The sequence below is a fragment of the Parambassis ranga genome, chromosome 6 (genome assembly GCF_900634625.1).
Source record: "Parambassis ranga chromosome 6, fParRan2.1, whole genome shotgun sequence".
In the NCBI taxonomy this organism is placed as follows: domain Eukaryota; kingdom Metazoa; phylum Chordata; class Actinopteri; family Ambassidae; genus Parambassis; species Parambassis ranga.
The window spans coordinates 9923604-9949539 of NC_041027.1; the positions used below are offsets into that span (position 1 = coordinate 9923604).

Here is a 25936-nt window from a genome sequence, read left to right on the forward strand (position 1 = left end):
TTGTGGTAGTTTGTTTTAAATATATATATTTGTGAATAAGTATAATGTACATAGTAAAATTTGGTTAATAACTGCGACAGTTTAAGTTTGTGATTTGTTTATATAAATATTAAGTATAACAAAAATAAAAGGATATTTGTTCATATTGATTCTTTTTAATGTGTAATGGAAGCATTATAGCATGTAGTTTCTTGTGTAACAATAATATGTATATATATATATATATATATATATATATATATATATATATGTATGCCGTAAAATACCTTGTGAACCTTGATTTTTGTTATTTACTACGGCGTTTATTTCCGCCTAAAGAACTTCATTGCCCAGAAGTCCAAGGACCGGGTGTACGTCATGACGTCAGAAGCATCTGCGCAACGGCGGAGGCTGGAGCGGGAAGGAAATAACTGCTGCAACTGTACTACTACTGTCTGTTGTTTACTCGGTACTCGGGACAACTGGAAAAGCCCTCGAATCTAATAATGATGTGAAACAAACGTATTTTGTAGTTATTGTCTCTAGGGGAACCGAGAAGGAGAGTTTCCGGTAATGTAGATAACTGTCTCTTTGCTAGCTAACATCGAAGCATCAACAGGTGGATTTTTTCCCATTTCCCATAGCTATCAATGGCTTCTAAAGGTAAGAAAAAGTTTTGAATTAAAGTCGCCACGTATTGATATGTTAAATACAACTGTCGTGACAGCTAAATTAACATGCTACTCTGAAGTCTGCCTCACCTGTTCCTGAACAATGTTTTGATTTCACAGGTTGGCAGCATCCTTACGTCAACATCTTCAAACATGTCAGAATTGAAGAGTGGAAGAGGGCGACAAAAGAGGGAGATGTATTAACACACACGGTAAGTTGTCAGCCTGCATATTACACATGTGATATTCACAGCTAAGCTCTATTAAACACCGAACATCTTCACTTCCCCCCAGAATAAGACATTAAAGTGTCCAGTGTTCCGGATCAGCGGTCCGGTTCCTGCCAACAGCTACATCCTGATACCCAAAAACAGCGACCAGTCTTTGGGGCTGACAGGGCGCTTCTTTTACCTTCTATTCAGGCCAACACCTGGAAAATACTTTGTAGTCCACCTGGATGTCACTGCCGAGGTATCTGAACTGATGTTTTTGAAAGATGAAATTAACAGATTCCATAAATTTTATCCTCTAAAAATGCTACTTCTTTGTCTTCCTGTGTTGTGATGTATAGGAGGGCCAGGTGGTTCGTATTTCCTTTTCCAACATGTTCAAAGAATTAAAGTCAACGCCTATATGGCTACAGTTTCCCTTTCTGTGTGGAGCTGCAAAGGATTCAGTCTATGAAAGCACTTCACAATCTGCAAAACATGGTCAAAAGCACACACACATATACAGTCATCTTTATGCTTATATACATGTGTGAGTAATGTTGCATTGTATTCATGTTGGTGTGATGCAGGGTTGGTGGGTCCAGCCCCTGTTTCAGTGCGTTGGACCTGTCTTATGTTGGATCTGCAAGGCATACTCTCTGTCTACCTCAACCACTGCTACAATCACCTGAAGAGCATTAAGCTGTGCGCCAACATGACAGTGAAAAACATGTTTACCAGTGATCTACTGCTAGATCCAGGTAGGAATCAACAAAGAGTCTCATTTTAAAAGCTTTTTACTATATGCAATAAAAAAATAGAGCCACACAATAGAAAACTGTGACTTAATAATAGAACTTTTAAATTATCAATCAGTTTACAACCCTTGTGCAAAATACAACTGAATATTGACTTGTTTAGTATTAGGACATTTATTTCTCAGGCATATTACTCTAATTTCAAAGAGAACCCTTCCTCAAAAGTGTTCCCTTTCTTTTCCAACAGGAGTTACTTTCAGAGAAGCCAAACAAATGGGTCTGGCTTCTTCTCAGGGAACAGGTCCCATACCCAGAGAGATGGCATTTCCAGTGCCTAAGGGAGGCTGTTGGCATGACCACTACGATAACATCAAGTACATCAACTCTAAATTAATTTGCATACATAAAATAAGTGGCTATTTAACTCATTTGCTATATCAAATTGTTTATTGCTTGAGCTTTGCTTCAACAGGTTTCCATCAGAAGGAACAAAGTTGCCCTTCGACTCTATTCAGAAAGGCGATCCACATCCAGAACATAGTAAGTTATGTATATAAAAATACACAACTTTTTGTATGTAATACTCCTAAGGTATTTTTAAAATATTTTCTCAAAACAATAACATCTAACAGAATTGCACATGAATTATATATCGATAATAGCCCAGCGTTGTGTGTGATACAGTCAAATAGAACTGCAAAATTAGTACTTAAGTATATTCAGTAAGGAGTGAGATTTCACAGATGAGCTCTCACCTCAGCTTATCTTATTAATTAAAATAAAACATAGCAACTGGAGCTTTGTAAGGCACTATTACAGGATACACGTGTGCTATAAGGTGAAAAATACATTTTCTTTAATCTAACCATCACAATACATAGCGATCCTAATAATAACGTATTGGTGATGAGGTGATTTCTTATCTCTGTTTTTTCTAGAATGTGTTCCGAACCAAAGAAGTCCTGTGAGAGCACAGTCTCACTGTGTCAACCTCAGCAAAGTGGTTCAAGACCGTGTGTCCCTCATTCAGCAGATCACCACCCCAAAATCAGTAAGATAATGTCAATTACCTGATGTTGAGCCTCTCAAATTTGTATCAGCTTGACTTGTTATAGCAGGTAAACTTAAGCATTTGTGTTGTAAATATAGTTGTCTTGGGGGCATTTGTTTAACTTTATCTTTCTCTTTTTTCAGTTCCAAAGAAATTCTAACCCTGTAGTAGCCAGTGTACCTGAGCTTGGTTTCATCTCCAATCACCAAAAAGAGTGGCTTTACAAAAATGATGACCAACAGCAGGAGTCATCATATTCCAGTTCACACCTGCTCCCATCCAGGACACGCTGTGATACAGTTGATGATGAAATTCATGTGGATGTGGATGCTGAGGCTGGTTTTAGCAAACATGGGGAAGACAGTGAAGAAGAGGTGATGCTTCATGCTTCATATTGACTATGTTGTCCATTCAGGTCAAATGTAAAAGTAAATGAAAATTAATACTATTCCACTTATATTTCTTTTTTTTTTTTATTCAAGCTTGTGTGCACTCCGGTTCCACGTCCTGTCTCTCTGCCATCGTCCAAAGAATCCAAACGACAGGTAAGTGATGAGGGTAGTGCAGAATTTAAAAAAAATAAAATAAATTTGTTTAGAAGCATGTTATTATATCAGCTGTTTTTCTGCTCTCCTAATTAGAAGCTGCTTCCAGACCCAATTCTCAGGCTTAGTCGAATCATCGGCTTTGGAGGAGCCACTTCAAGATGTGTATGCTAATTTGTCTCGCTTCACATAAAGCGTGATTATTAATGTCACTAATGAAATATTGAAAGAGGTTAGAGACATTCACTTCCTTTGTACTTTAGGCACTGTGGACCAAATCTGGTGATGCAGTGGTATATCCGTGTCATGCAATTATCGTCTCTATGAAGCTATCCTCTAACCAGCAGAGATTCTTCATTGGCCACACTGATAAGGTAAATAGGCTGTGATGTCCAGCTATAACGGATCACAGCAGAATCTCTCACAAGTATTATCCTCTGCTAATTCACTAAATATTTGGGAAAATTAAATTTTTGCAACATCTTCCAATGTTTCCATTGTAGGTGTCTGCACTGGCTTTTAATGGCAACACAACCCTGCTAGCTTCAGCACAAACCGGCAGCAATAGTGTTGTTCGAGTGTGGAACTACCACAACGGAAATTGTCTGGCCATGGTTAGGATTCATGCTCATTCCTTATCCTGTCTTAGGTAACATATCCTCAATAATTCATATATAAATAGTTACATGAACAGCAAAGTTTAAGCCTTTGTTTGACTTTCTTATTCATCTCTTTCCATTTTGAAGCTTCTCCTATGGCGGTGGTATTCTTTGCGGAGTGGGTAAAGATAGCCACAATAAAACTGTAAGTGCCACTAATAGAAATTATCCCACATGACACTTCAAGGGTTATTTTTCCAAATGTGTTAAGGTAATTACCACATGCTGCTCTAAAAGGTTGTAGAGAGAGCAATGGGTATAATTTGATCAAGATTTAAAAAAAGCTAAGCACCAACTTATGGTAATACCCAGTCTGATTCATCTACATAATTTTAATGACATGCTATGCTATGACATGCTTCCCCTATTAGAGTCTGTGACTCTGCAAAGCTGCTTGTTTTTTGCTTGATTTTTCTCTCTTTGTCCTCCTATTCTGATCGAACCTTTCATAGATGGTGGTGGTGTGGAACACTGTGAAAGTCAGTAAAGGTGGAGAGGTTACAGTCTTAGCCAAAGCGCACACAGATGTGGACATTTACACCATGAAGATCACATTCTTTGACGATACAAGGTACCATACAAGCGTTTTGTCAAGCAAAATCATTAGTGAGAAAACTAGTTTATTGTTTTATCTGAAGTCGCAAGAAAAGAATCGGGCACCATAGAGGCTTATTAGTAAATTCGATCTGGGTATGTCGATGACAGGATGGTGTCATGTGGTTGTGGCAACATTCGTCTGTGGCGAGTGCGGAATGGAACACTGCGCTCCTGTCCAGTAAACCTGGGAGAATACCACTCACAGGACTTCACTGATGTGGCCTTTGAGGAAGGACACTCTCCCGACCAGCATCTTGACGAGAGAACACTGTAAGTGAACAAATCAGTCAATGAAACGATCAGGGTCTACTACTACTACTATTAGTGTGAAAATGATTTCTGTGCCTGTTTTTCCACAGATTTGTAAGCAGCCGTAGCGGTCATATCTTTGAGATTGACTACAGCAGAGTTGTCATTAGAAATGTGAGGAGGCTGTTGCCTGCCCAGCGACAGCATGCAGATCGCAGAGAGAAACTGACTTTTAACACAGGTGTGTTTAAATTTAGACATTCAGTGTTTGTTAGTTTAAGTCATAGATGGAGTAGAAGGAAAATCCTAATTGTATGTATTTTTATTATTTGTGCGTCAGATTTGCTCTTGAAACCTTGATTTACATTATAGGGACTTGACTCAGTTGAGTTAAATCCCCAAAATGTGGCAGATTTATGTCCTCACAAAATAATAGTAGTACAAATGTGTGTGTGTGTGTATCTTATCCCCAGGTCCAGGCATTGCTATCAATAGCATCAGCGTGTCCTCATCATTCTGTGCCACAGGCTCTGAAGATGGCTTCCTGCGGCTCTGGCCCCTTGATTTTTCTGCCGTCTTCCTGGAGGCTGGTAGGCACAGCATGTCACAGCATCACATTCACTTGCAGCAAACAAACAGCAGCCGACAGTTCACACTCCACAGGCAGTGCTTTAATATGCAACTCATGCATGTTGTGATCACATTGTTCGTTTTGTTAAACAACAAATGAATGGAATGGAAGTTATGAATTTGGCAGTGGCTGTGAATCTCCTCCGGATTTCCGGCTGAACTCCTCAGTCCATTATTTGCTGTTGTTGTTGTTGTGACATCTGGGCTTTCCTTGACATATCCTTCTAATTTCTGAAAGTGTACGCTTGGCTGTAAAATATATTAGAAGGAAGAGTAACAAAATCAACTTCACAGAGTGCACAGTAATTAGTAGTAGTAGTAGTAGTTATATGAGTATGTATATGAACTCATCGTCCTCACACAAACATGACAAGACGTTTTTATAACAATGTGTTATTTCTTCAGAGCATGAAGGCCCAGTGAGTTTGGTGTTGGCCTCCTTTGACAGCCTTCAGGTCCTGGGAGCCACCTCAACAGGCAACCTTGGTTACCTTAATGTGACCAGCCGTGGTTATAACACATTGATGAGGTCACATACAGACACTGTGCTTGGCTTTAGTGTAGATGGCCTTCATCGTCATCTTACAACGGCCTCTTCTGATGGCACCGTGCGCATTTGGAATATGGATTCCTTGCATCAGGTAAACCTCATTCGCAAGTTTTCAAGTTTTTTTCAATGCCCTGCAAGTTTTGTCCTTAAATTTATTGAACCAGAAAATAATCTAGTCTGTGTACACACACAATGGACAGCTGTAGTTCAGGTGATGCCAACAAACCATAAGGTTGGTGATTTGATCTCTGGCTGCATGCTGATGTGTCCTTGATCACTGGGAGCAACTCAAGGTTGTCCCAGTGCTCAGTGAAAGGCTGACTGTAAGGCAGTGTAAAGCACTTTGAGTACCTTTAAGAAGGTAGAAAAGTGCTGTATGAGTGCACACCATTTAAAATCTGTGGCTGAACAAAATGAATGATTTTGATTTTTTGATTTTGATTTTTGGTTTTGTGTTCTGCCAGCTACAAGCATGTCTCAAGCTGTGACCAGTTGTTTGCAAAGCTGGAGAACCAGGAAGATTTTTTTTTTTTACTTCTAAAAGGTTTTATGATATTCACAAGTATTGCAATGCCAATCTGTTCCCAAAGGTAGCTAAAGGATGCATTATGAATAAATATTTTTTTCAGAATAACAACAAAAACTAGAAGATTTAAATGCAAACTCTTTATACACAGAGCAAACCATTTTCCTGTTCCACCTTTTATGTTTTTTAGTCCCTCCAGCTACTAAGTACTCATTTCAAAAACTGACAGTTTGAGTTTTCTTTTAGAATAAATGTTTCTTCACTGTCATTTTTCCTGTGTTTAGCTGTATGATTTTGTGTCAGAGGACAGCCCCTGTTCTGTGGCCTTCCACCCGAGTGAGCAGATCTTCTCTTGTGGTTTCACCTCTGGCGTTATCAGAGTGTTTGACATCCCCAGTGCCAAACTGCTGGCTGAACACAAGTATGTAACCTAAAAGCATCCCCCAGAGCAGCAACTTTTTTAGTTTTTGAATGTTAGGGGCATGGGCACAACTACTTAATAAAAGTGTCTGTAATTTTGAGGAGAGATAATGATTTTTGTTTCTTGTTCTTGTATAAATAGGCAGCACAGAGGTCAAGTGGTGGGCCTGACCTTCTCTCCAGATGGAGAGTTCATGTACAGTTGTGACTCCCAGGGTTCTCTGGCACTTTATAATGCCTCAGAGGAAGAGCACAATGTGATCAGAGTTGCATGTATGTATACAAACACAAGGTCACACTTATAATACAAATAACTGCTATATACTGTAACTGTTCAAACCTGGCTGCATGCATATTGTATCCAAAATGACCCATATAAAATGTTAAAAGCCTTTTCGACACTTTGGTTAGAATATTTCTTTTCTCACTTACAGTTCTGAGATACATTAGGCTGTTGTTGTTGGCTGTTGTTTGATTGATTGCTTGTTGTTTTTCTTTTTTAAATGGTTAGGTAATATGGTGGCTCGTGGCACAGAACAAGCCCCGGACGCCCTGAAAGTGAGCAGTGACAGCCGCTGTCTGGCGTTTGTTGGTCCAGCAGAGTACGTTGTCACCATTGTAGATGCGCGGTCTTTGGATGAGGTATTTTGAACACTGTTACTTATGTCTGTTCTTATGTCTTTCTTGTTTCATGTGTCTACACTAAACTGTGCCTTCTCTGTCTAGATGCTGTATGTAGATGTGAGTATTTTAGATATAGAGAGCCCTCGTCTGGATTCTGCGCTGAAGGTCTGCTTCTCTCCGGCCACCACTGAACACATGTTGGTTGCCACATCCGCTAACAAGATCCTCTGGCTTAGCACGAAGTCAGGCCGTCTGCTGCGAGAGGTAAAGCCATTGACCTCAAATCTTAAAAGCAATACAGGATTTATTGACAGGGTTCAAGACTGAGCACATACTTTAACTGTGACTCTAAATGAATTTGCAAGCCAGCTGGAGTCTTGTGAGATTTTGTGAGATCGCAAACTGATTGCAAGCCTTCAAGCTATGTGTTGAAACAGTGGACTCGGTTGAGTTACTGGAAGTCATTTGGTGCTATATGCAGCTGACATGGTTTGAATCTTGAATGTCAAAAATATGTCTGTAAATAGAAACAGTAACAGGAGAGTGAGAGTTTTGATATGGTTTGTTTTCATGCAACAACAGAGAGGGTTTTTTTTCTGACTGCCTTTCTGTCCTTCTGACAGGTGTCTAAGGTGCACAAACACCAGTGCTCGTCCCTGGCTGTGAGCGAGGATAGTAGATTCCTTCTAACAGCTGGACACAATGCTGTAAAAGTGTGGGATTATAACATGCAGTTTGGGATTAACTCACAGGTAGTCCACATTATAAATAGCTCATGTCTTTTTAAAATTTACATTAATTGGCTGTTATTATCAGTCAATCAGCATCTTCAAGCATTCGCACAAACATTTCATTCTGTCTAATAAATTGATTATATGTTACTATAAAGTTATACATTTTATATGTGTACCATGCCATAGTGGGCCGGTTGTAACAGTGATTCTAATTGTTCCATTATGTGGCACCTATGATCATCACTGACGTATATATGTTGGTTTTTTAATAAGCAAGGGCTGTTAATGATGTGCATTAGTAACTGAAATGTATTTCCCTGTACCAGATGTTCATAGGTCACAGTGAGCCCATTCGCCAGGTCAGCTTTACCCCTGACCAGCTTGGTGTGCTCTCAGTTGGAGACGCCATATTTCTCTGGGACTTCCTAGCAAATCCTGTTGAATCTTTGACTGACAGTTGGTAATAACTAAATAAAACTAAATAAATATGATTAATGTACAAAATTATTATTGTTATTAATGTACTTTTTAGCCTATTGTTGGTAATGTTCAATTCTCTCTATGTCCACCCACAGTTCACCACCTAAAGTGAGCTACACTTCAGCTTTAAAAGCAGGTGAATCATTTATAGATTTTGCTCAACTAATATAAAATGTACATCAAATAATGGATCTTATTTTTTTCAAATAACTATTTGGTTTTTGTGTAAGATGCTGAAATTAGAGGTATACAGCTGTCCAATGGGATGCCACGCCAGAAGGCACCCCTGCCGTCCTCATCTCCACCACGGCTGGACATCAGCACTATTGACCAAGTTAACCTGGGAGGTAATGTCTACTGTCACTTGCAGCTAAATAGATCTTTTATTTATATGAGTAATTGATGTCTTGCTTGGTTCTGAGAAAAGAAAAACATGTATTTGCACTACTTGCTCGACCAAACAAAATACTGAACAAGTTGGCAAGACTGTTATTTGACCGTGCAAGGAAGGAATATCCATATGTATTTATGCATTTATTTATTTCTGCTCCCTCATCATTGGAAGATAGCCTCATACTGACTGGAGTAAACACTGAAGTTGTATCTTTTCTCACTAATCTTATCTCTCATGCCTTGCTCAGGTTTGGGTTCATTGTCTCTTTGTGATGACACCCCAGCAGTCCCAACCATTCCAGACAAAGACGCTGGTTCATGTCCATCCATTGATCCCAGACATGCTGTTTCCTTCCTCAGAGTCACAGATATGGACACCAGATCCCCCATGAATTCCAGTCATGCGGACACCTGTACGTGCTCGGTTAATTTAGTTCTGACCTTACCAGTTAGCTGACCTGTTTTTGTTTTATCATTAAAATTTAATTCTCAAAATTGAATCTTAATTTCTGATATTTCTTAATTAGTGGAGTTGAAGCAAAGGAATCCTATACGTCCAGATTGTTACAGGCACTTTATCCCACGTTTCAAGAGCTCCTCTGTTGGAGATCAGGTAAAAACAACTGCTGCTGTGGATAGACTGTCGTTACTTGGTTAACTTCAGGTCTTAACTGATTTCTCTGGTTCAGGTTGTTGTAGCTCCACAACCACAAGAAGCGGGCCTAAAGCTGAAAGCAGTGATTGGCTACAATGGCAATGGCCGTGGCAACATGGTGTGGAACCCAGAACAAGGTTATAATAAGTGTAATATAAACAGAAATACTAAAATAATTAAAATACACAAAATGTACTGAAAACAGTGAATATGTGTTGCAGGTTTATTTGCATACTCTTGTGGCTGTTTGGTGGTGGTCGAGTATCTTCATACTGGAGGTCAGAGACACTTGCAGGGTCACAGCGAGGAAATCTCTTGTCTTGCCGTCACAAATGATGCACAGGTATGTTTTTGCAAGTGCACAAAAGACAAGGTGTAATTCTTGCTGTAGGTTAGCTTTCTAATTGGGAACTAGTTTGCTAGGCAGTTTGCTATCTTTGTCACTTGCAGGTAAAAGGAAGACGTCTGTCAGCCAATATGTGCACTTCAAACAGTTACTACTCTGTTTTATAAAATATAATTGGTATTATTGACTGTTTCTATCTTATCTCTTCTACAGACAGTCGCATCAGCTGCTGGAGGCAGTTTTGGCAGCAGAAGCCGCATCTGCATATGGGACGTCAAAACTGGGACTTGTCATAACACCCTTTCCTACCACCAGGGGGCGGTGCAGAGTCTTGCTTTTTCTCGTGATGACCTCTACTTTCTTTCTGTCGGTCAGTAGACAGCATCACTGAGTAATACATTATTTGTCTATCTGGGATGAAGGTTACATGTTTGAGTCATGTGTTCCTGAGCAAATATCTCTCTTATTGACCTTTAGGAGACTTCTATGACCCTGTGGTGGCTCTTTGGAGCACCAAGAACTTCCAGCTGCTCTCTAATGTACGTATGTCTGGACCGATCCATGATGCAGCTTTTAGCCCCACAGCAGCCTGTCGTATGGCTTGTGTGGGCAGCGAAGGGGTTTACTTCATCCTCATCCACACAGAGGGCCTGGATGTAGACCTGAAGGTAAATGAGGAACCCACATAGTCACTGATTATGATCTACCCCCTACTCTGCTGAGCAGCAGGATATGTCATTATCACTGATACATTTTTTATGGTTACTGCTGCGCTTTTGTTGTCTGGACAGTGTTCGAGACCAGCTGGCATACAGCTAGGAACCACTGGCTGTTACTGATGTGTTTTGGGTCTAGTGAAAACAGGGAGAAGCAAAGTGATTGGTAGCAGTTAGCTGTGATAGATGAATGTGTCATTCAGTCACCTGCCGATAAGGATTTGGAAGAGCTTGAACAGTTTTCAAAGACAACTTCCCTGTTGCTTCACTGTAACAAACCGTCTGGTGACAGGCTAAATTTACCCATCTGCTCTGGACCAGTGGACACAAGACACTTAATTAGCAGATAGAAGAATTCTCTCATTTGGTCAAAAACTAAAAAGTTTCTCCCTTTAGGACTTGTCAAAATATATTATGCATACATTTAAATTGTTAAAAACCGCATCTACTTTTTGAACATTGATACAGTACGTGATGAGTAACCATTCCTTCCCCCATGTAGGTCGACAGGGTCAAAGCGCCTGCAGAGATGGGTGATGTGGAGCTAACAGCTCTGTGCTACAGCATGGACTCCTTTCTGTTAACCAGCACAAATCGGGGACATATTTGCGCCTGGGAGGTTAACACGCAGTGCTGCTTCATGACCTGGAAGGCTGATGAGGGAGAGATTGGTACAAATACACACTCATATTGTTGTTAGGATGAGTATATTTTTAGCTATTTGCTGTACTCACACAGATAAATACATAGCAGCAGTTTTCTTTTAGTCATGTGGCTCAGATCTATTTTGGTCCAGGGCTTCTACAAATAGTAATTGGATTGATATGGTTTGTTGGTGCAGGAGTGCTGCTGTGTCAAGGGAACCGTGTGTTGACAGGCAGCAACTCCCGCTGGTTACGACTGTGGGAGGTAGAGCCTGTACAGGGCACGAAGAAAGACAGGTCTGTAGCTCATTTTGTAATGGCCTTTCCTGTGCCTTATTAAGACAATATCATTTTTCCTTAAATGTCTTATTTGTATACCCACCTGCCATCCTGACTCCTGCCATCCTGGAAAAGTTAAAACACCATGTGAGATAATAGAATAACTAAATATATAAAGTAATACACCACATGCAGTAACTACAGCTACTTAAATACAGCATGCAGTTGTATAATAGTAGCTATAAAATACTATGTACGTGATGTAGGAGTTAACAGCTTCCCTAATTATATGTATTTTTATACAGTGTGTACTTATGGATAAATGCTATGTTCCAGGTGGTTTTTCATTTTAAGCGCTCAAACAAGCATGCATGGTCGATCACATAAGAAATCGAGATTGCTGCCCATTAATACCCTCCTCTGTAATAATGAGATCATTGTTTGTGGTCATCTGTGTCTGTCCCACAGTGGGACTGTGGTGGTGTTGGAGCGAGAGATAATGCTGGATGGGTCGACTGTCAGTGCAGCATTTGATAACACAATGGAAATGGGTATCGTTGGCACCACAGCAGGAACCCTCTGGTACATCAACTGGTCAGATAACAGCAACATCCGGCTGGTCAGCGGGCACAGGACCATGGTACTGTACCAGTGTGAGCTGTGGAAAATGAAATATAACTGCATCCATATTTAGCTGTTTATGTGGGAAGAAGCAGACTATTTGAACCTTGAAGTTGCATTAACACATTTAACACTGTTTATTAGGAATTAATTTATTTTTTTTTACATTTCTTGGATAAAGAACGAAAGACTTCCCTTAGAGTGTGCCAAGAATATCTGGCTAGCATTCACCTGTTAATTAGGCTCTGTTTCCTACTCAAAGAGCCTCAGATCAAACAGGTCCATCTTTTCAAAGGGCCTGCAGACTGTGCAAACACCTGCTAATTATTATTCCGTGTATGTGACAGTCTATTATTACCAGAAGTCAAAAGTAAGCAGGATCCAACATCTGTGCTGAAGGGGTTGTGGATTATCCTTGGCCGACATATTTTTTGGCTTTGCCCCCACATTAACCTTAACCTTAGAGATTTCTCAGCCTGACCTTGCTTTACGTTATTGTTCTTTGTGAACATCCAAGGGACTCCTGCAGAATTGATGCCTACCTTTTAAAAGATCACCATGGCTGCAAGTAAAAAACAAAATGGAAATAAAACCATGAAATTCTGGCTTTAGAAGAACGCCCACACCTTGACCCCTCCTGATTGATGTAATTAACTCTGTTCACTTAATGGGGAAAATTACTTTTGCCCTCCAGCTACAGATGGAGGAGGGGCTATATTTTTAGAAAATGGGGCTGTTGCTACTGTTTGGACACAATGTTATTTCTTTTTTCTAAACTAGCTATATACATTCTGTGAGACAAGGAAAATGTGTTTTTCCTTCTTGTCCAGGTGAACACTGTTGTCTTCAGCTCTGATGAGTGCCACTTTGCCACCTGCAGTGAGGATGGCAGTGTGAGAGTGTGGTCAACCTCCAGCTATGAACTGGTGGTGCAGTTCCAGGTGCTCAACCAGGTGAGGGAATCAATGAAGATTACACTTGTCAGGGTTTGTCCTTAGTGTGATTGGGCTCTTTGAAGATCCATGCACTATAATGGATTTATTAAGCAGAAATCTATGCATTTCCCCAAAAAATATTTATTTTGCTTGAAAAATAAAATACATCTAAAAAGTCTAAAATGCTGTCTGTGTTACTCTCTTGGTCAGCCCTGTGGCTGTGTGTGCTGGAGCCCATCTTCTGAGGAGGAAAAATCATGTGTGGCTGCAGGATACAATGATGGAACCTTGAGGATCTTCCGACTTGCCTCGACAGAGATGGAGATGAAGCTGCATCCCCATCGTGTGTCTGTCACTGCCATCCATTACTCTGCTAATGGTGAGAGAGGACAGACGTAATGCCAAAAATGCACGTCATGTTGCGGCCACCTTACTTTGATTAAGCATTCTTTGTGTCCAATTTTTTAGTGATTTATTCATTCTTTGTATCTCTGTGTAAATAAGGGTCATAAACTTCCACTTTAGCTAAATGGTGCTATTTTCTTTTTGCTTTTTTTGTCTTTTTAAACATTTTTGGCCCCTTACAGGTCATGTGATCTTTTCAGCTGGGAAGAATGGTCTGATAGCTGTCAGCAGTCCAGTAAATGGAGCAACTATTCGTGTCATCAGGGACCACAAAGGAGCAACAATTACCACAATTCATTGTGTATATGAACAGGTCAGTTCACCAAAACGAGACACAGAATAGAAGCTTAACCAGCGCTTAACACAGAAGAGAGGGGTTGGAAACACACATTGGACAAGAAATATGTTCTTTTTTGCTAATATCTTCTCAATATAACACACTTTTTCTGTAGGGTATCACATTTTTGTTTTTTTAGTATAACTCATGCATCTGTGCCTATTTTAAACTGACATAAATGGCACATGTAAACAAGCTTTCCAGGTTTGTGGCTGGTGTGCTATTAAAAATCAAACTTCATATTTTTTTCTCCGTGTGGTATTTTCTGCCACTTTATTTTATGAGTATATATCTGATGCCGTCCTGTCCTCTAATCTAATCCCTAGTGCAAAAAATTTGGATTGGAAGGAAACGAGCTGTGGTTGGCTGCTAGTGGTGACAGACGTGTCAGTGTGTGGGCTGCTGATTGGTGGACGGAAAAGTGTGATCTGCTTGACTGGCTGTCATTTCCTGCTCCAGCATATTATGAGGTACCAGCTATATTTTAAGTAACAGTACAAACTAATGACTAGAAATGTCAATCACATGTTTTTATGTTTGTTTTTTTTGAGCAGTGCTGTTTTTCTCTTTTTTTTAGGGCTCCCACATACTGAGTCTCTTTTGTAAAGACACACTGCAGCCCTTTCAAAGTGTAACCTATACACTGAGGCTAATACATAACTGCTCAGATTTTAGCAGTCTAATATATAGGAGCTAAAAACATCCTTAATGGCTTTTGTGTGTGCTACGCAATGAACATTACCCCTTTGTTCTGACACTGCTGTCTGTCACATCACAATCATTTGCACATACAAGGCTAATAATGAAATGAACAGCTGCTCCGAGAGGGTTTCTTGAATAGAAATAAGTGCCAAGGAGACAAAGCCACAATACTGTAAAATGTATTAATGGTTGCTTGGGTAATTTAACAGACAGGAAATTATTATCAGGATTCATTGTGAAAGGAGACGGTTCTTTCCCTTCAATGAAATAGCTCATTGTACAAGTAAGGGGTTTGTCTTTTCTTACTGCTCTTTATGATGCAAAGTCTTGCAATTACTGGAAAGAACGTGTATTGTAGCCCGTTTTGAATATCTCTATTATATAAAAATGATTGATGATTAAGTTTTTAATATTTTCCATGCTGTCGGTGTGTTACAGGGTGACAGCCTGCCGCCCAGCATGGCTGCCTTCTGCCCTGCAGACCCTTCCCTGGTGGTCTATACTGGCTACGGAGTAGAGAAAGAGCTCTCCTTTTACAGCCTGGTGAAAAAACAGGTAACGGTTTAACTTCCTGTTGCATTGCTTTTGAAGTCAACAAATCTGTGTAGAGTCTCATTTAGTATGTTTCCCTTCCTACAGATAGTAAAAAAGGTTGCCCTGCCCCATTGGGCCACATGCATTAGCCTTTCCTCTAAGGGCCAACTGATCGCTGTGGGATCAAAAGGTAAACTCTAACCTTGGATTTATTATAGATCCGTCTAAGCTTCTAGTAAATAAATTACTGAAGCAAGTTTGTGGCATGTGTCTAACACATTTCTCACTATGTGCCTCCTTATATCAGAACGAGTGCTGAAGCTGATCAAGTCAACAAGCGGCAGGTTTCAGGACTACTCACAGCACAGTGACTCACTGCAGACATGCCAGTTCTCTCCCTCTGGGTCGCTTCTCTTCTCTGTGGCGTATAATGAGATCCTGTTGTGGGAGGTGAAGGGCCTCTAAGGCCTCTGTTCTAAACATCTTAGGTTTACCTTTGTATGCTTAGGTTGTATTGTTACTTCATGTAATTTTGTCAGTACTTGGCCTTTTTTATTTCTTTATATTTAAGGCAAATAGGGCTATTTTATGGAGAAACATTTGTTTATATTTGTTGTTGACATTTTGTTTTATTAATGATTTTTTTACACGTGTGATTTTAAAATGTACAAAGACTGTTTTTCTTGTCCAGTCACTTGATATGTTTGAATAGTTATTTCCGAAGTTATTATTATTAGAACAGTCTGTGAACTATTTGTCAGTGGTATGAACAATGTTGTTTGTGTTTTTTAAAGCAGCATGTTAAATCCAATCCAACGTTTGATAACTACAACAGTACTAAGCTGATGCACATGCATACAATAACACATTTGTTTTGTTTTGTTCTGAAAGAATAGTAAAACATTTTTGTCCATGAATCTTTTACTTATACACTTTGTTCATACAAATACAGTTATTAAGTTTAATTTAGTTTTGATCATTAGCACAATACACTATGCCTCAAGATGAGACATTTAAAAATGTATTTTTTTTTTCAAGGTGTGTATTTTTTATTTTTCTGTACATTAATGTGCATATGAGATCACATTTAATGGTATTTCTGAAATAAATATTTTTACTACACACCACATGTCTGTCTGGTGTGTGTCTGTCCTGCAGTGTACCGGCTTGTCCAGAAGGGGGCGTGTTTCCTCAGTCTAATGTTGTGAACCGGAAAGATATGGTTTCACCTTGGGTGCAGATCGCAGTGGAGGGCTGCACGTTTGATTCTAGCTAGAAAATTTACATTTAAATGAGAGATAAATGTCACAGTAGCATAGTGACACGTCTGGCTGTTCTTCAGAGAGAGAGGAAACATGAAACAGGACGTCAGGATACTTTTGTTGGGGGAACGTAAGTCATTCACACTGACAGCTAAACGGCTAGCAAACATTAGCTTATGAAGCTAACTAACTCTTTAACTTGTAGCTGAATTTAACTTGGTTAGTTCTTGTAGTGTGAACTTTTTTCTGTTGTGTCTCTGCAGTTATTTTGTCGGTGTAGATAAAACTACATGTTTCGTGTAAAGCTCCTCTTTACTAAATGTTAATTACCACCTTTCAAGGCAGGAATAATTCTGCAGTAAAGTTGAGCCAACTCGCTAATAGCTAATTGACGTTAGCTAACCCTGCATACATTTATCAGGGTGCTTTATGTTTGTGTTTTTATGTGTTTATCAGTTAAAGCAGTACATCATACATACACTATGCGGGTTGTGCAGTCAGGTAGATGCCACGGCAAAACATTAAAGATAACAAGCTAATTAAAATTATGAGTTAAATTAGCACTTATTGTCACCGAGTACATTTTGTTCCATTAAAGTAGCAGCATGTAGGCGGAAATTTTCATGTTTCTTCCGTTCATTTGCATCTTTCTTCCTCTTCATACTGTCTCCTCCAACAGCCAAGGTGGGGAAGACATCACTCATCATGTCTCTTGTTGGCGAGGAGTTCCCAGAAGAGGTGAGTGTGACCAGATCTTCTCATTGTTGCTTAAATTCAAAATAGGCTAAATATCTGTCTGTAACCTATAACAGGTTCCCCCCAGAGCTGAAGATATCACCATCCCTGCTGATGTGACCCCTGAGAAGGTGCCCACACACATAGTGGACTATTCAGGTAACATGACAAGAAGTCAGACAAAGCAAATGTGTGACATCATATCAAAATCAAATCATAGATGTGGGTCTAAATGTTGTGGTTTTTTTGTTGCTTCCACTAGAAAAGGAGCAGAGTGATGAAGTCCTTAGAGATGAGATCGTAAAGGTAAATTTATCATAGAACACAAATCGGCACACTAAAGCTAAATTAAACACATATTAAAAGTGTATTTTTAACATGGTTTGTTAGAGACTGCTTTTGTCTGTTTGGGGTATAAAGTTCTTGTCTGTTTACTTTGTCCAACCCGCACAGGCTAACGTGGTGTGTGTAGTGTACGACGTCACCAACGAGGACACAATAGACAAGGTTGTCACCTAATATTCGCCATCACTCATACTGTGCATTACTTTTACTGGATGCTTTGAGTCCAAACAGATTACACCTGCGTCATTGCCTGCTTCTTGCTTTTCAGATAAAAACCAAATGGATACCTTTAGTAAATGGAGACGCAGAGAAGGGGAACAAGTATGTATCAGCTGAAGCCCCAACATGTGTGGGTGGGATGCATTATGTGATATTTACAGTGAGCCTTCTTTGTTTGTTCCGTCAGAATTCCTATCATCCTTGTGGGAAACAAATCAGATCTGCGCTCCGGGAGTTCAATGGAAACCATTCTTCCCATTATGAACCAGTTCTCGGAGATTGAGACGTGCGTTGAGGTAAAGCTCCACTCTGTCGGCAGTCTGATACAATTTTATCACTGAGGCACACATGGGCGCCTGGTTTCATTCAAATATTTACATGTGCAACATTATCAGGCTTTCAGATAGCATTGATAAATGTTTCTAAAAAAATCTCTGCCCTGGTTTTTTTCCCTTCTTTTAGTGTTCTGCGAAAAACCTAAAAAACATTTCCGAGCTGTTCTACTATGCACAGAAGGCAGTCCTCCACCCGACTGCCCCTCTTTACGACCCTGAAGACAAACAGGTCAGCCATGTTTAGGAATAGATTTGTGTCCTGCACCACTTGTTTACATCTGTGTGCACATCAAATCACTAACTATGATTAAATATGCCATGTTATCTCCAGCTAAAGCCATTGTGTGTCCGAGCCCTCAGCAGAATATTCTACATTTCAGACCAGGACAACGACCGAATCCTCAGTGATGCTGAACTCAACAGCTTTCAGGTGCCAGTTAAAAACACTAAACATGCTCTATCAGCTTGTAATAAACAAAGCATTTTAATTTAAGACATTTATTGTTTTACATAGAAATCCTGTTTTGGGAATCCTCTGGCACCTCAAGCCTTAGACGATGTGAAGACTGTAGTCTGGAAAAACACCAGTGATGGGGTGCAGGACAATGGCCTGACCCTGAATGGTAAAAAAACAAAAAAAACAATCATGATCATGTGTAAACCCAGTGTTTCAGAGACCACATTCAACTAACAACCATGTATCACATCTGTTCCTTTTTTAGGTTTCTTGTTCCTCAATACATTATTTATCCAGAGGGGCCGGCATGAGACCACGTGGACTATCCTCAGGAAGTTTGGTTATGATGACAACCTAGAGCTGACAGATGATTATCTTTACCCTGAGTATGTGTAACGTCTGTGGTGTCAGTCCTGTGTTTTCACTTGTCTGTATTGTCAGGAATCTAAAGGTCTAGTTGTGTTTTCTGTGTTGTCAGACTACGGGTTCCTGTAGGCTGCACCACTGAGCTTAATCATGTTGGTCACCAGTTTCTGCAGCGGCTGTTTGACAAGTATGATGAAGTGAGTAGCAGTCTCCATTAAATTTTAGCTTCGTGTAGTTATCCTGTGCCTTGTTTTAAAGACATGCTGTCTGATTTCCCTCCTAGGATAAGGACTCCGCTCTGTCACCGACTGAGCTCCGGAACCTGTTCTGTGTATGTCCTTACATGCCATGGGGACCAGAGGTGTACCTGACTGTCCCGACCACAGACGAAGGCAACATCTCTAATCACGGCTACCTCTGTCAGTGGACGTACGTGTTGTGCTGCTTTCTCCATGTGCATGCTCTAGTTTTACACTTTGTTGCACTTACAGGCAGTTTTTAGTCTGCACTGGTCAAAGCTCACATATATGCCCTTCACATGCAGGCTTTCTGCATACCTTGACATCCACCGTTGCCTGGAGCACCTAGGATACCTAGGCTACCCTATCCTCACAGAACAGGAGTCACAAACCGCTGCAATCACAGGTGTGTGGTTCACTTTGTCCTTTAGATGCAGGATAATGTATATTAACGAGGCAGACACAGAGACAACTATAGGAGGCACACATTCTACTTAAAACACAAGTTGCACAGTTAAGCACTATAGGAGGATTACTAGTCTTAATCCTGTCCACTGTAGACCACATACATGTGCATATGTCCAACACATGTATGAGAAAGAATGAATACCTTAAAATGATCAATTGCATGTTGATGGCCAGTAGAGGTCACTTTCATCTGATGTTTAATTCAATCAAGATACAGACTTATTTTACCTGTGCAGTGCAGTGTAGGTTTTATAACATTATGTAGCCTCCTTGTATAATTAGTACTAATTTAATGACTAACTGTAACTCAAATAAAGTGAATTATTAAGAAGCAAATAACAGTTTCACAGCCTGGGTCTTAAGGCCCTGTTTTGTGAGTGTGTTTAGCGATAAAATCTAAATGAACCGACTCTGTTTTCAGGTTTTTATTTCTGTTTCCTTCTGAACTTGTACATGAATAACACACTCTGCTGAGGCCTTTCTGAAGCCAGTATTGATTTCCTGCTAAAATGCAGTGTTTTAGGAGCATAATAGAAACATACCAAATGTGTGTATTAGCTGGAAAATTGTCTGTCTTGTGCTGATTTTAGAGCTAGTCTGTCAGTGTTTATAATTTGTGTGTGTACATTTTTATATGTGCAGTCACAAGAGAGAAGGAAGTAGACCTGGAGAAGCGACAGACCCAGCGCTCAGTGTTTCTCTGCAAGGTGATTGGTCCGCGAGGGACGGGCAAGACGGCCTTTCTCCAGGCCTTCATGGGCCGCAACATTGTGGTACGTCATCATCAACCAGTTAAGATTTAAATGTTTTATTGTTCATTTTATCGATTGTTGTGATACTGATGCACAGCTTCTTTGTTTTACCACCATAGATCAAAGAAAATTCAAGCAGTGCCTTCTCCCCATATGTTATAAATACTGTGCAAGTGAGCAGCCAGGAGAAGTACCTCATCGTAAGTAGCTGATCATAATGCTTTACCCTTAACCTGTGACACTTAACGAAAGCCTGAGCTCCTGCTCTCTTGTCCTGTCCGCTGCAGCTTAATGAGGTAGATGTGGAGACGGAGTTCCTGAAGGCGTCAGATGCATCCTGTGATGTTGCTTGTCTCATGTATGACGCCAGTGACCCTCATTCCTTTGACTACTGTGCCAGCATATACAAGGTCAGCTTTTACATTACGTAATGTCCCATTAATGTGTCTATTTTGTGCCATTGAAATGATTTTTGATCAGAGAAAAGTGTTTTTTAAGGGGAAATGTCACTTCTCTCAATGAAATCTTCTTTTTCAGCAACACTATATGGAGAGCAACATCCCATGTGTGCTGGTAGCATCCAAAGTGGACCTTCCAGAAGTCAAGCAGTTTCATGGGATGACTCCAGCAGAGTTCTGTTATAAACACCGCCTGCCTCCACCGCTGCCCTTCTCCAGCACGTTCCTCGACTCAACCAGCAAGAACATCTACACCAGGCTTGCCTGGGCAGCGATGTATCCGTATGTTCCTGTCAGACAACCTCCTGCAATAATAATGTTCTTAATATCAAATGAAAAAAAGCTTCTATCTGTAAACGAATTTTGACATTTATATTGTAATGTTTCTGTCTTTGTATTCTGTAGTGTGATTTATTTTTTCCCTTATTTTCCCAGACACCTGAATGGTTCAGACATGAGCCACACATCCTTCTGGCTGAGAGTGGCGTTGGGCTCGGCTGTGGTTGCAGTTCTGGGTTTTGCTATCTACAGAGCTGTCGCCAGACTGAAATGACCTACAACTAGCTGGGTGATGTTTTTATTTTTATTTAGCCAGATGCTCCATCCATCAAGACCAAACCTCTTAAGACCAGAACCACCACACTCCTTGACTGTGTACCCTTAAGGAAACGTTCCACACCTCTGCCATTCTCAGTGTCGCAGCAGTGCAGCGGCAAACGGAAGCTGTTGATTGAATTATCCCCGAGATGCTGTGCCCAGCTTTTTTGCCTTATATTTTCTAACCAGGCTTAGTGTTGGTTAGCCTGTCTCCTCTTGATACTTAAAGAACTCCTGCTGTTAATGTATAAAAAAGGTGCTTTATCAGCAGGAAAGAAGTGCAGGGTGGTAGTAGTGTCCACTGCTTTCTCCACAGTTATCAGTTAAGTATTAAAAAACACAGGTTTTACATAGAAGCAGTGTTTCTTGATTGTAATAGGAACATGCCAAACTGAAGAACCAAAGGGAGCGCTTGAAGCATTTTTAGCAATGAAGACACTTAATTGCGTGCATCTGTAACTCCTCTTGAATTGACCTGGACACCACAGATACAATATGGTCATATCTGACTTGCCAAATAACTCCAGCAGCAATGAGTAGTCATCGCATGTTATTAGGCGTACCACTTTCCTGGAGAATAATTGTATTTAGCCTGTTTTAGCAGTAAGACATCCATTGAAATGCTGTAACGGGGAGAGATTTCTCTTTGTGCATGATAGAGAAAATGCTTTTATATGAAAAACATTGCAAGAAATGAAGAAACATTATGTCCTCTTAAATGAGGCCTTTAAAATTGTGGTCAAAATGATCGTGGAATTAATTTTTAGACTGAAACAGGTGGGTCATTTTTGTTGTTTTTCTTTTTGCTTTTTCCGATCAGACACGCCGGACACTGTGCGCTCTACAATCTGCCATTGTTTTGTTTTCCAATCATGAGTCAATCATGGTAACCATGTCTGTTGCTTGGTTTAGTTGGGAGACCTGCTTCTTCTTCTTGCAGGAAACATTTCAGTGATTTTTGAAATGCTTGTTTTCTTACTGAAAGTGAACTGATGTAGTTGCTTTAATAAAAGACCAGACCACTATGGGTGGAGACTTTTACCCAAAGGAGTGTTGACTGCTGGGATGAAAGATGTGCTGCGATTGCAGTGATGGTGCCCTTTGTCTTTGCATTTACATGTAAGTATAAATCCTCAGTAGGTTTTTAACCACGGGCAGACTTTGTTGTTTAGTATATGTGTACATATGGACTGAGTAATTACTCTTTCACTTATAGCCTATATGTCTGAGCCCCTCTTTGATCGTCTTTCAGTGATTGAGCAAGGTTTGTTTGATTATTTTATACGTTTCTGCAAAGATATAGGATGAGGGTTAACAGTGTATGGAGGGTAATTTGTTTATACTGTTACCTGAGTCTTGCTGCTGACTGGGGAATTCGCGCCTGTTCCGTCGAGTGACCACAAGATGGCAGTGTTGTCTGTCAGGTGAGGAGCAGGGCAGTAGTGAGGGGATGGGTGTGTCTGCCATGGCACCTCCTCGGTGAGCTGCAGCCACTCAGACGAGTAGATGGTAGGATTTTGAATTTGACTTCGTGAGATAGCACTGGGAGTTTACAAAGGCAAAGTTAACGTCCTCCAATAATAAATAACCTTAAAGAACTTTTATAAGTTCTTTTTATGTTCGTTTTATGTTGATTTAAAAAAAATAAATGTCAAATAATCTTTCTTTTAAGTATAATTATCGTTTATTTATATACATCATAATCTCTAAAATATAACACATGTGCTTGCCTCTGCATAGTAAATGAGTCAGTTTAAAGTGCATGATGATACTATACAGTCCTGAGTGTTACTATATATGGTCATCTGTATGAAGAGCTGTTCATCTTCAGTTTAGGTCTGTTGTTATTTTATGAACCTGGATAAACAGGTTTACACGTCTATAATTCATATGTTTATCTGTATGTGAAGGAGACATCGTATGTAATATTAGAAAATTCTGAATACAAGTTTGATAGAGCAGCATCTAATGAGCGTTTTAAGACTAAAATGGAGTCTGTAGCTTGAAATTTGTAGGAGATACATTTGGCAGATGACCCTCGTTGAAGGGCTCTCTCATAGACTCCCATGTTATAAATGACATCGAAATTGCTTCATATTTGAGAAATTATATATTTTTTCATTGACCCGGAATGTCCTCTGTGAGATGAACATTTTGATAGCTGAATGGCTGAAATCGGTCAATGTATGCTGAAGATACGCTGCGCAAAAAAAAAAACTTACGCAAGAATAAAAAAGAAGAAAGAGGGTGAAGAACAATAGTTTGATTGCCTAGCAACGGCAATCAAACTAATAATAATGCGCTTGAGCCTGTTTATCTGACGTGCGCCAACACTCCTCCATCCACTTTACGCACGCGTAAAATGCGCGTAATAAGTTGACAAACAGTTGTTTTTTGTTAGATGACAAAGGTTTATTGAACAGTCTTTAAAAGTGACTGTACACAGTGAGATGTTTGTATACGATGTCTGCGCATGTGGGAAAAAAATATACAGAATGGAGTCTGAATGACATCTATAGAGCCTTTAGGAAAATCCTGCTGACGTCCACTGCCCGCGGTCTGCACACATTGTAAAGGCTCAACAATGCTCACCATTGACACATTTGTATTTTCAGTATGACCCGTGCACTAACACCAGCTATTCATTAGTCTGTATTTACACGTCTTCCTTCTCAGCAAGATCCCACTCTAGTCTATATATTATGTATGCGAGGATCAAGACAGAAACAGTATTATTAACGCAATAAAAATGCTCACAACTATTTCTACAGCTTCGTGAGGCTATAGTGCAATGGAGGGAAAACTAGTAAAAACAGAACAAGTTTGCATGAGACCTTACAAAAATAATACATATACGAAAACATGTCCTTGAGTATTTACAGTGACTGTCCCTTTTGATATTGTCCGTTCACTTCTTTTTTGACGTCTTGGCTGCCTTCTTGGGTGTTTTCGCCTTAGGCTTGGCTGCTTTCTTTGCTGGTTTAGCCTTAGGCTTGGCTGCCTTGGGCTTCTTCGCTGGTGCCTTTTTGGCTTTCACTGGTGTCGCCTTCTTCGCGACCTTCTTCACTTTCTTTGCTGGTGCCTTCTTGGGTTTTTCCGGCGTCTTGGTCACCTTCTTGGGTTTGGCAGCCTTCTTGGGTTTGGGCTTCGCCACCTTCTTTGGTTTGGCAGGTGCTGCCGGTTTGACGGTCTTTTTGGAGTCCTCTGGTTTGGTCAGTCTGAAGGATCCGGACGCACCGATGCCTTTGGTGTGGCGCAGCATCCCAGATGCCACCAGCCTCTTCAGGGCCATTTTAATCTGCACATCGGCGTTGTCGCCCACCTTGTAGTTCTTCCTCACGTACTTCTGAATGGACTGACGGGACGCTCCGCTCCGGCTGGCGTCGTGAACGATGGCCGCTTTAATCATCTCTGAGTATTTGGGATGAGAAGCAGGTTTCTTGGGTTTTGCTGCCTTTTTGGCTTTGGCCGGAGCTGCCGACGTCTCTGCCATGGTGACTTTCTTTTGACTAAGTTGACAAACAAGTCCAGGAGGTGTAATTTCAGCCGGCTCTGTTCACTCACTGAAACGCAGCAAGAGCGAGAGAGAGAGAAAAAACGTGCGCGTCCGAAACGAAGTCGTAGAATTTAAATAATAAGAGGCTGGTTTTGAATAAAAAATGTTATTAAAAGTGTCCACACAAAGTAACGAACCACAGCGCACCGGATCACTTAAGTGTCTTATTCCACAGGCGCTCCAGTGAGCCTATGAAGCCTATCTGCGGACGTGATTGAGAACACCAACTGCCAGCAGCTGATCTAGCGGACTCCATGGAACTGGCGCCGTCCCGTTTGTGTTTCTTCATCCTCCAACTCCCGACAAATATTAAAACTACGGATGAGTATTGATCCGTAAAACGTTATGGGCTGATAGCAGAGACATTGGGCTTCACGCTGACACGTTTGTCCTCCCTCGCCTGCGCCGGGGAACAACTTTTATTCCAGGAAAACCCGCTGGAAGTAACGCGTGCTGTGAACAATTTTGCACAATTCGCATTAAATTAACCCAAACAGACGGAACCTGGGTCAAAATCATCCAATGCACATCGAAATTGTATCTTTACTGAAACCGATGCAAGCTGTTCGATTAGTGAAGGAGTCCGTTTTTCCTTTTAATACATCGATACATTTTCCCAACTAACACAGTCCGGCCATTGACTTTGAGTGACGTGGTCGAGATTATTTACTGTTAAACCTCCTATAAATTAAATGTCACGTTATTTAAGTTACAGGTGACACTTGGGACGGTGGTGTGGGTTTATTCGGGTTGTAATTCGGCGGCTGGGTTCGCTGTGTTTGCCGGTTTTGGAGCAGAATTGCTTATAACTGTCACTATGGCAGTCGCCACTTGAGCTCCATTGTCAGGAAAGTTGCCAGCACCTCCAAAGATCTGGGTTTGTGAAAACGGCTCATAA

General features: G+C 40.5%; 3 protein-coding genes across 5 annotated transcripts; 2 read left to right on the forward strand and 1 right to left on the reverse strand.

Annotated features, from left to right (window-relative positions):
* The first annotated feature begins 388 nt into the window (after nt 1-388).
* On the forward strand, nt 389-16281 carry wdr90 (WD repeat domain 90). 3 transcript variants are annotated; one of them, XM_028408691.1, is made up of 43 exons: nt 389-642; nt 771-862; nt 945-1121; nt 1222-1360; nt 1450-1620; nt 1865-1991; nt 2090-2157; nt 2556-2668; nt 2812-3042; nt 3151-3213; nt 3310-3378; nt 3477-3587; nt 3717-3862; nt 3960-4017; nt 4325-4443; nt 4578-4739; nt 4829-4959; nt 5192-5308; nt 5754-5989; nt 6709-6845; nt 6987-7117; nt 7356-7486; nt 7571-7732; nt 8092-8220; nt 8529-8662; nt 8778-8818; nt 8913-9029; nt 9324-9488; nt 9603-9688; nt 9765-9867; nt 9952-10073; nt 10290-10446; nt 10554-10744; nt 11295-11463; nt 11634-11733; nt 12184-12355; nt 13167-13289; nt 13482-13650; nt 13859-13989; nt 14340-14483; nt 15154-15270; nt 15355-15439; nt 15557-16281. In XM_028408691.1, exons 1-43 carry the CDS (start codon nt 630-632, stop codon nt 15712-15714), a joined length of 5517 nt encoding a protein of 1838 aa, XP_028264492.1. In that variant the 5' UTR covers nt 389-629; the 3' UTR covers nt 15715-16281. The 3 variants fall into 3 exon arrangements, 2 of the variants coding, with proteins under 2 accessions (XP_028264492.1, XP_028264493.1); XM_028408692.1 differs by having other exon boundaries at nt 13877-13989; XR_003670936.1 differs by lacking the exons at nt 13859-13989; nt 14340-14483; nt 15154-15270; nt 15355-15439; nt 15557-16281 and having other exon boundaries at nt 12184-12368; nt 13482-13619.
* Nucleotides 16282-16465: 184 nt separating this feature from the next.
* rhot2 (ras homolog family member T2) lies at nt 16466-22523 on the forward strand. The gene is made up of 19 exons (XM_028408263.1): nt 16466-16641; nt 17191-17249; nt 17324-17405; nt 17509-17552; nt 17700-17753; nt 17860-17912; nt 17998-18106; nt 18273-18374; nt 18477-18575; nt 18660-18768; nt 18868-18988; nt 19081-19165; nt 19252-19397; nt 19513-19613; nt 20318-20448; nt 20547-20627; nt 20715-20837; nt 20965-21167; nt 21321-22523. The coding sequence occupies exons 1-19, from the start codon at nt 16605-16607 to the stop codon at nt 21436-21438; spliced, it is 1857 nt and encodes a 618-aa protein (XP_028264064.1). The 5' UTR covers nt 16466-16604; the 3' UTR covers nt 21439-22523.
* A 1358-nt stretch (nt 22524-23881) lies between these two features.
* h1-0 (H1.0 linker histone) lies at nt 23882-25215 on the reverse strand. The gene has a single exon (XM_028408688.1). It carries the CDS (start codon nt 24973-24975, stop codon nt 24391-24393), a length of 585 nt encoding a protein of 194 aa, XP_028264489.1. The 5' UTR covers nt 24976-25215; the 3' UTR covers nt 23882-24390.
* Nucleotides 25216-25936: the final 721 nt, after the last annotated feature.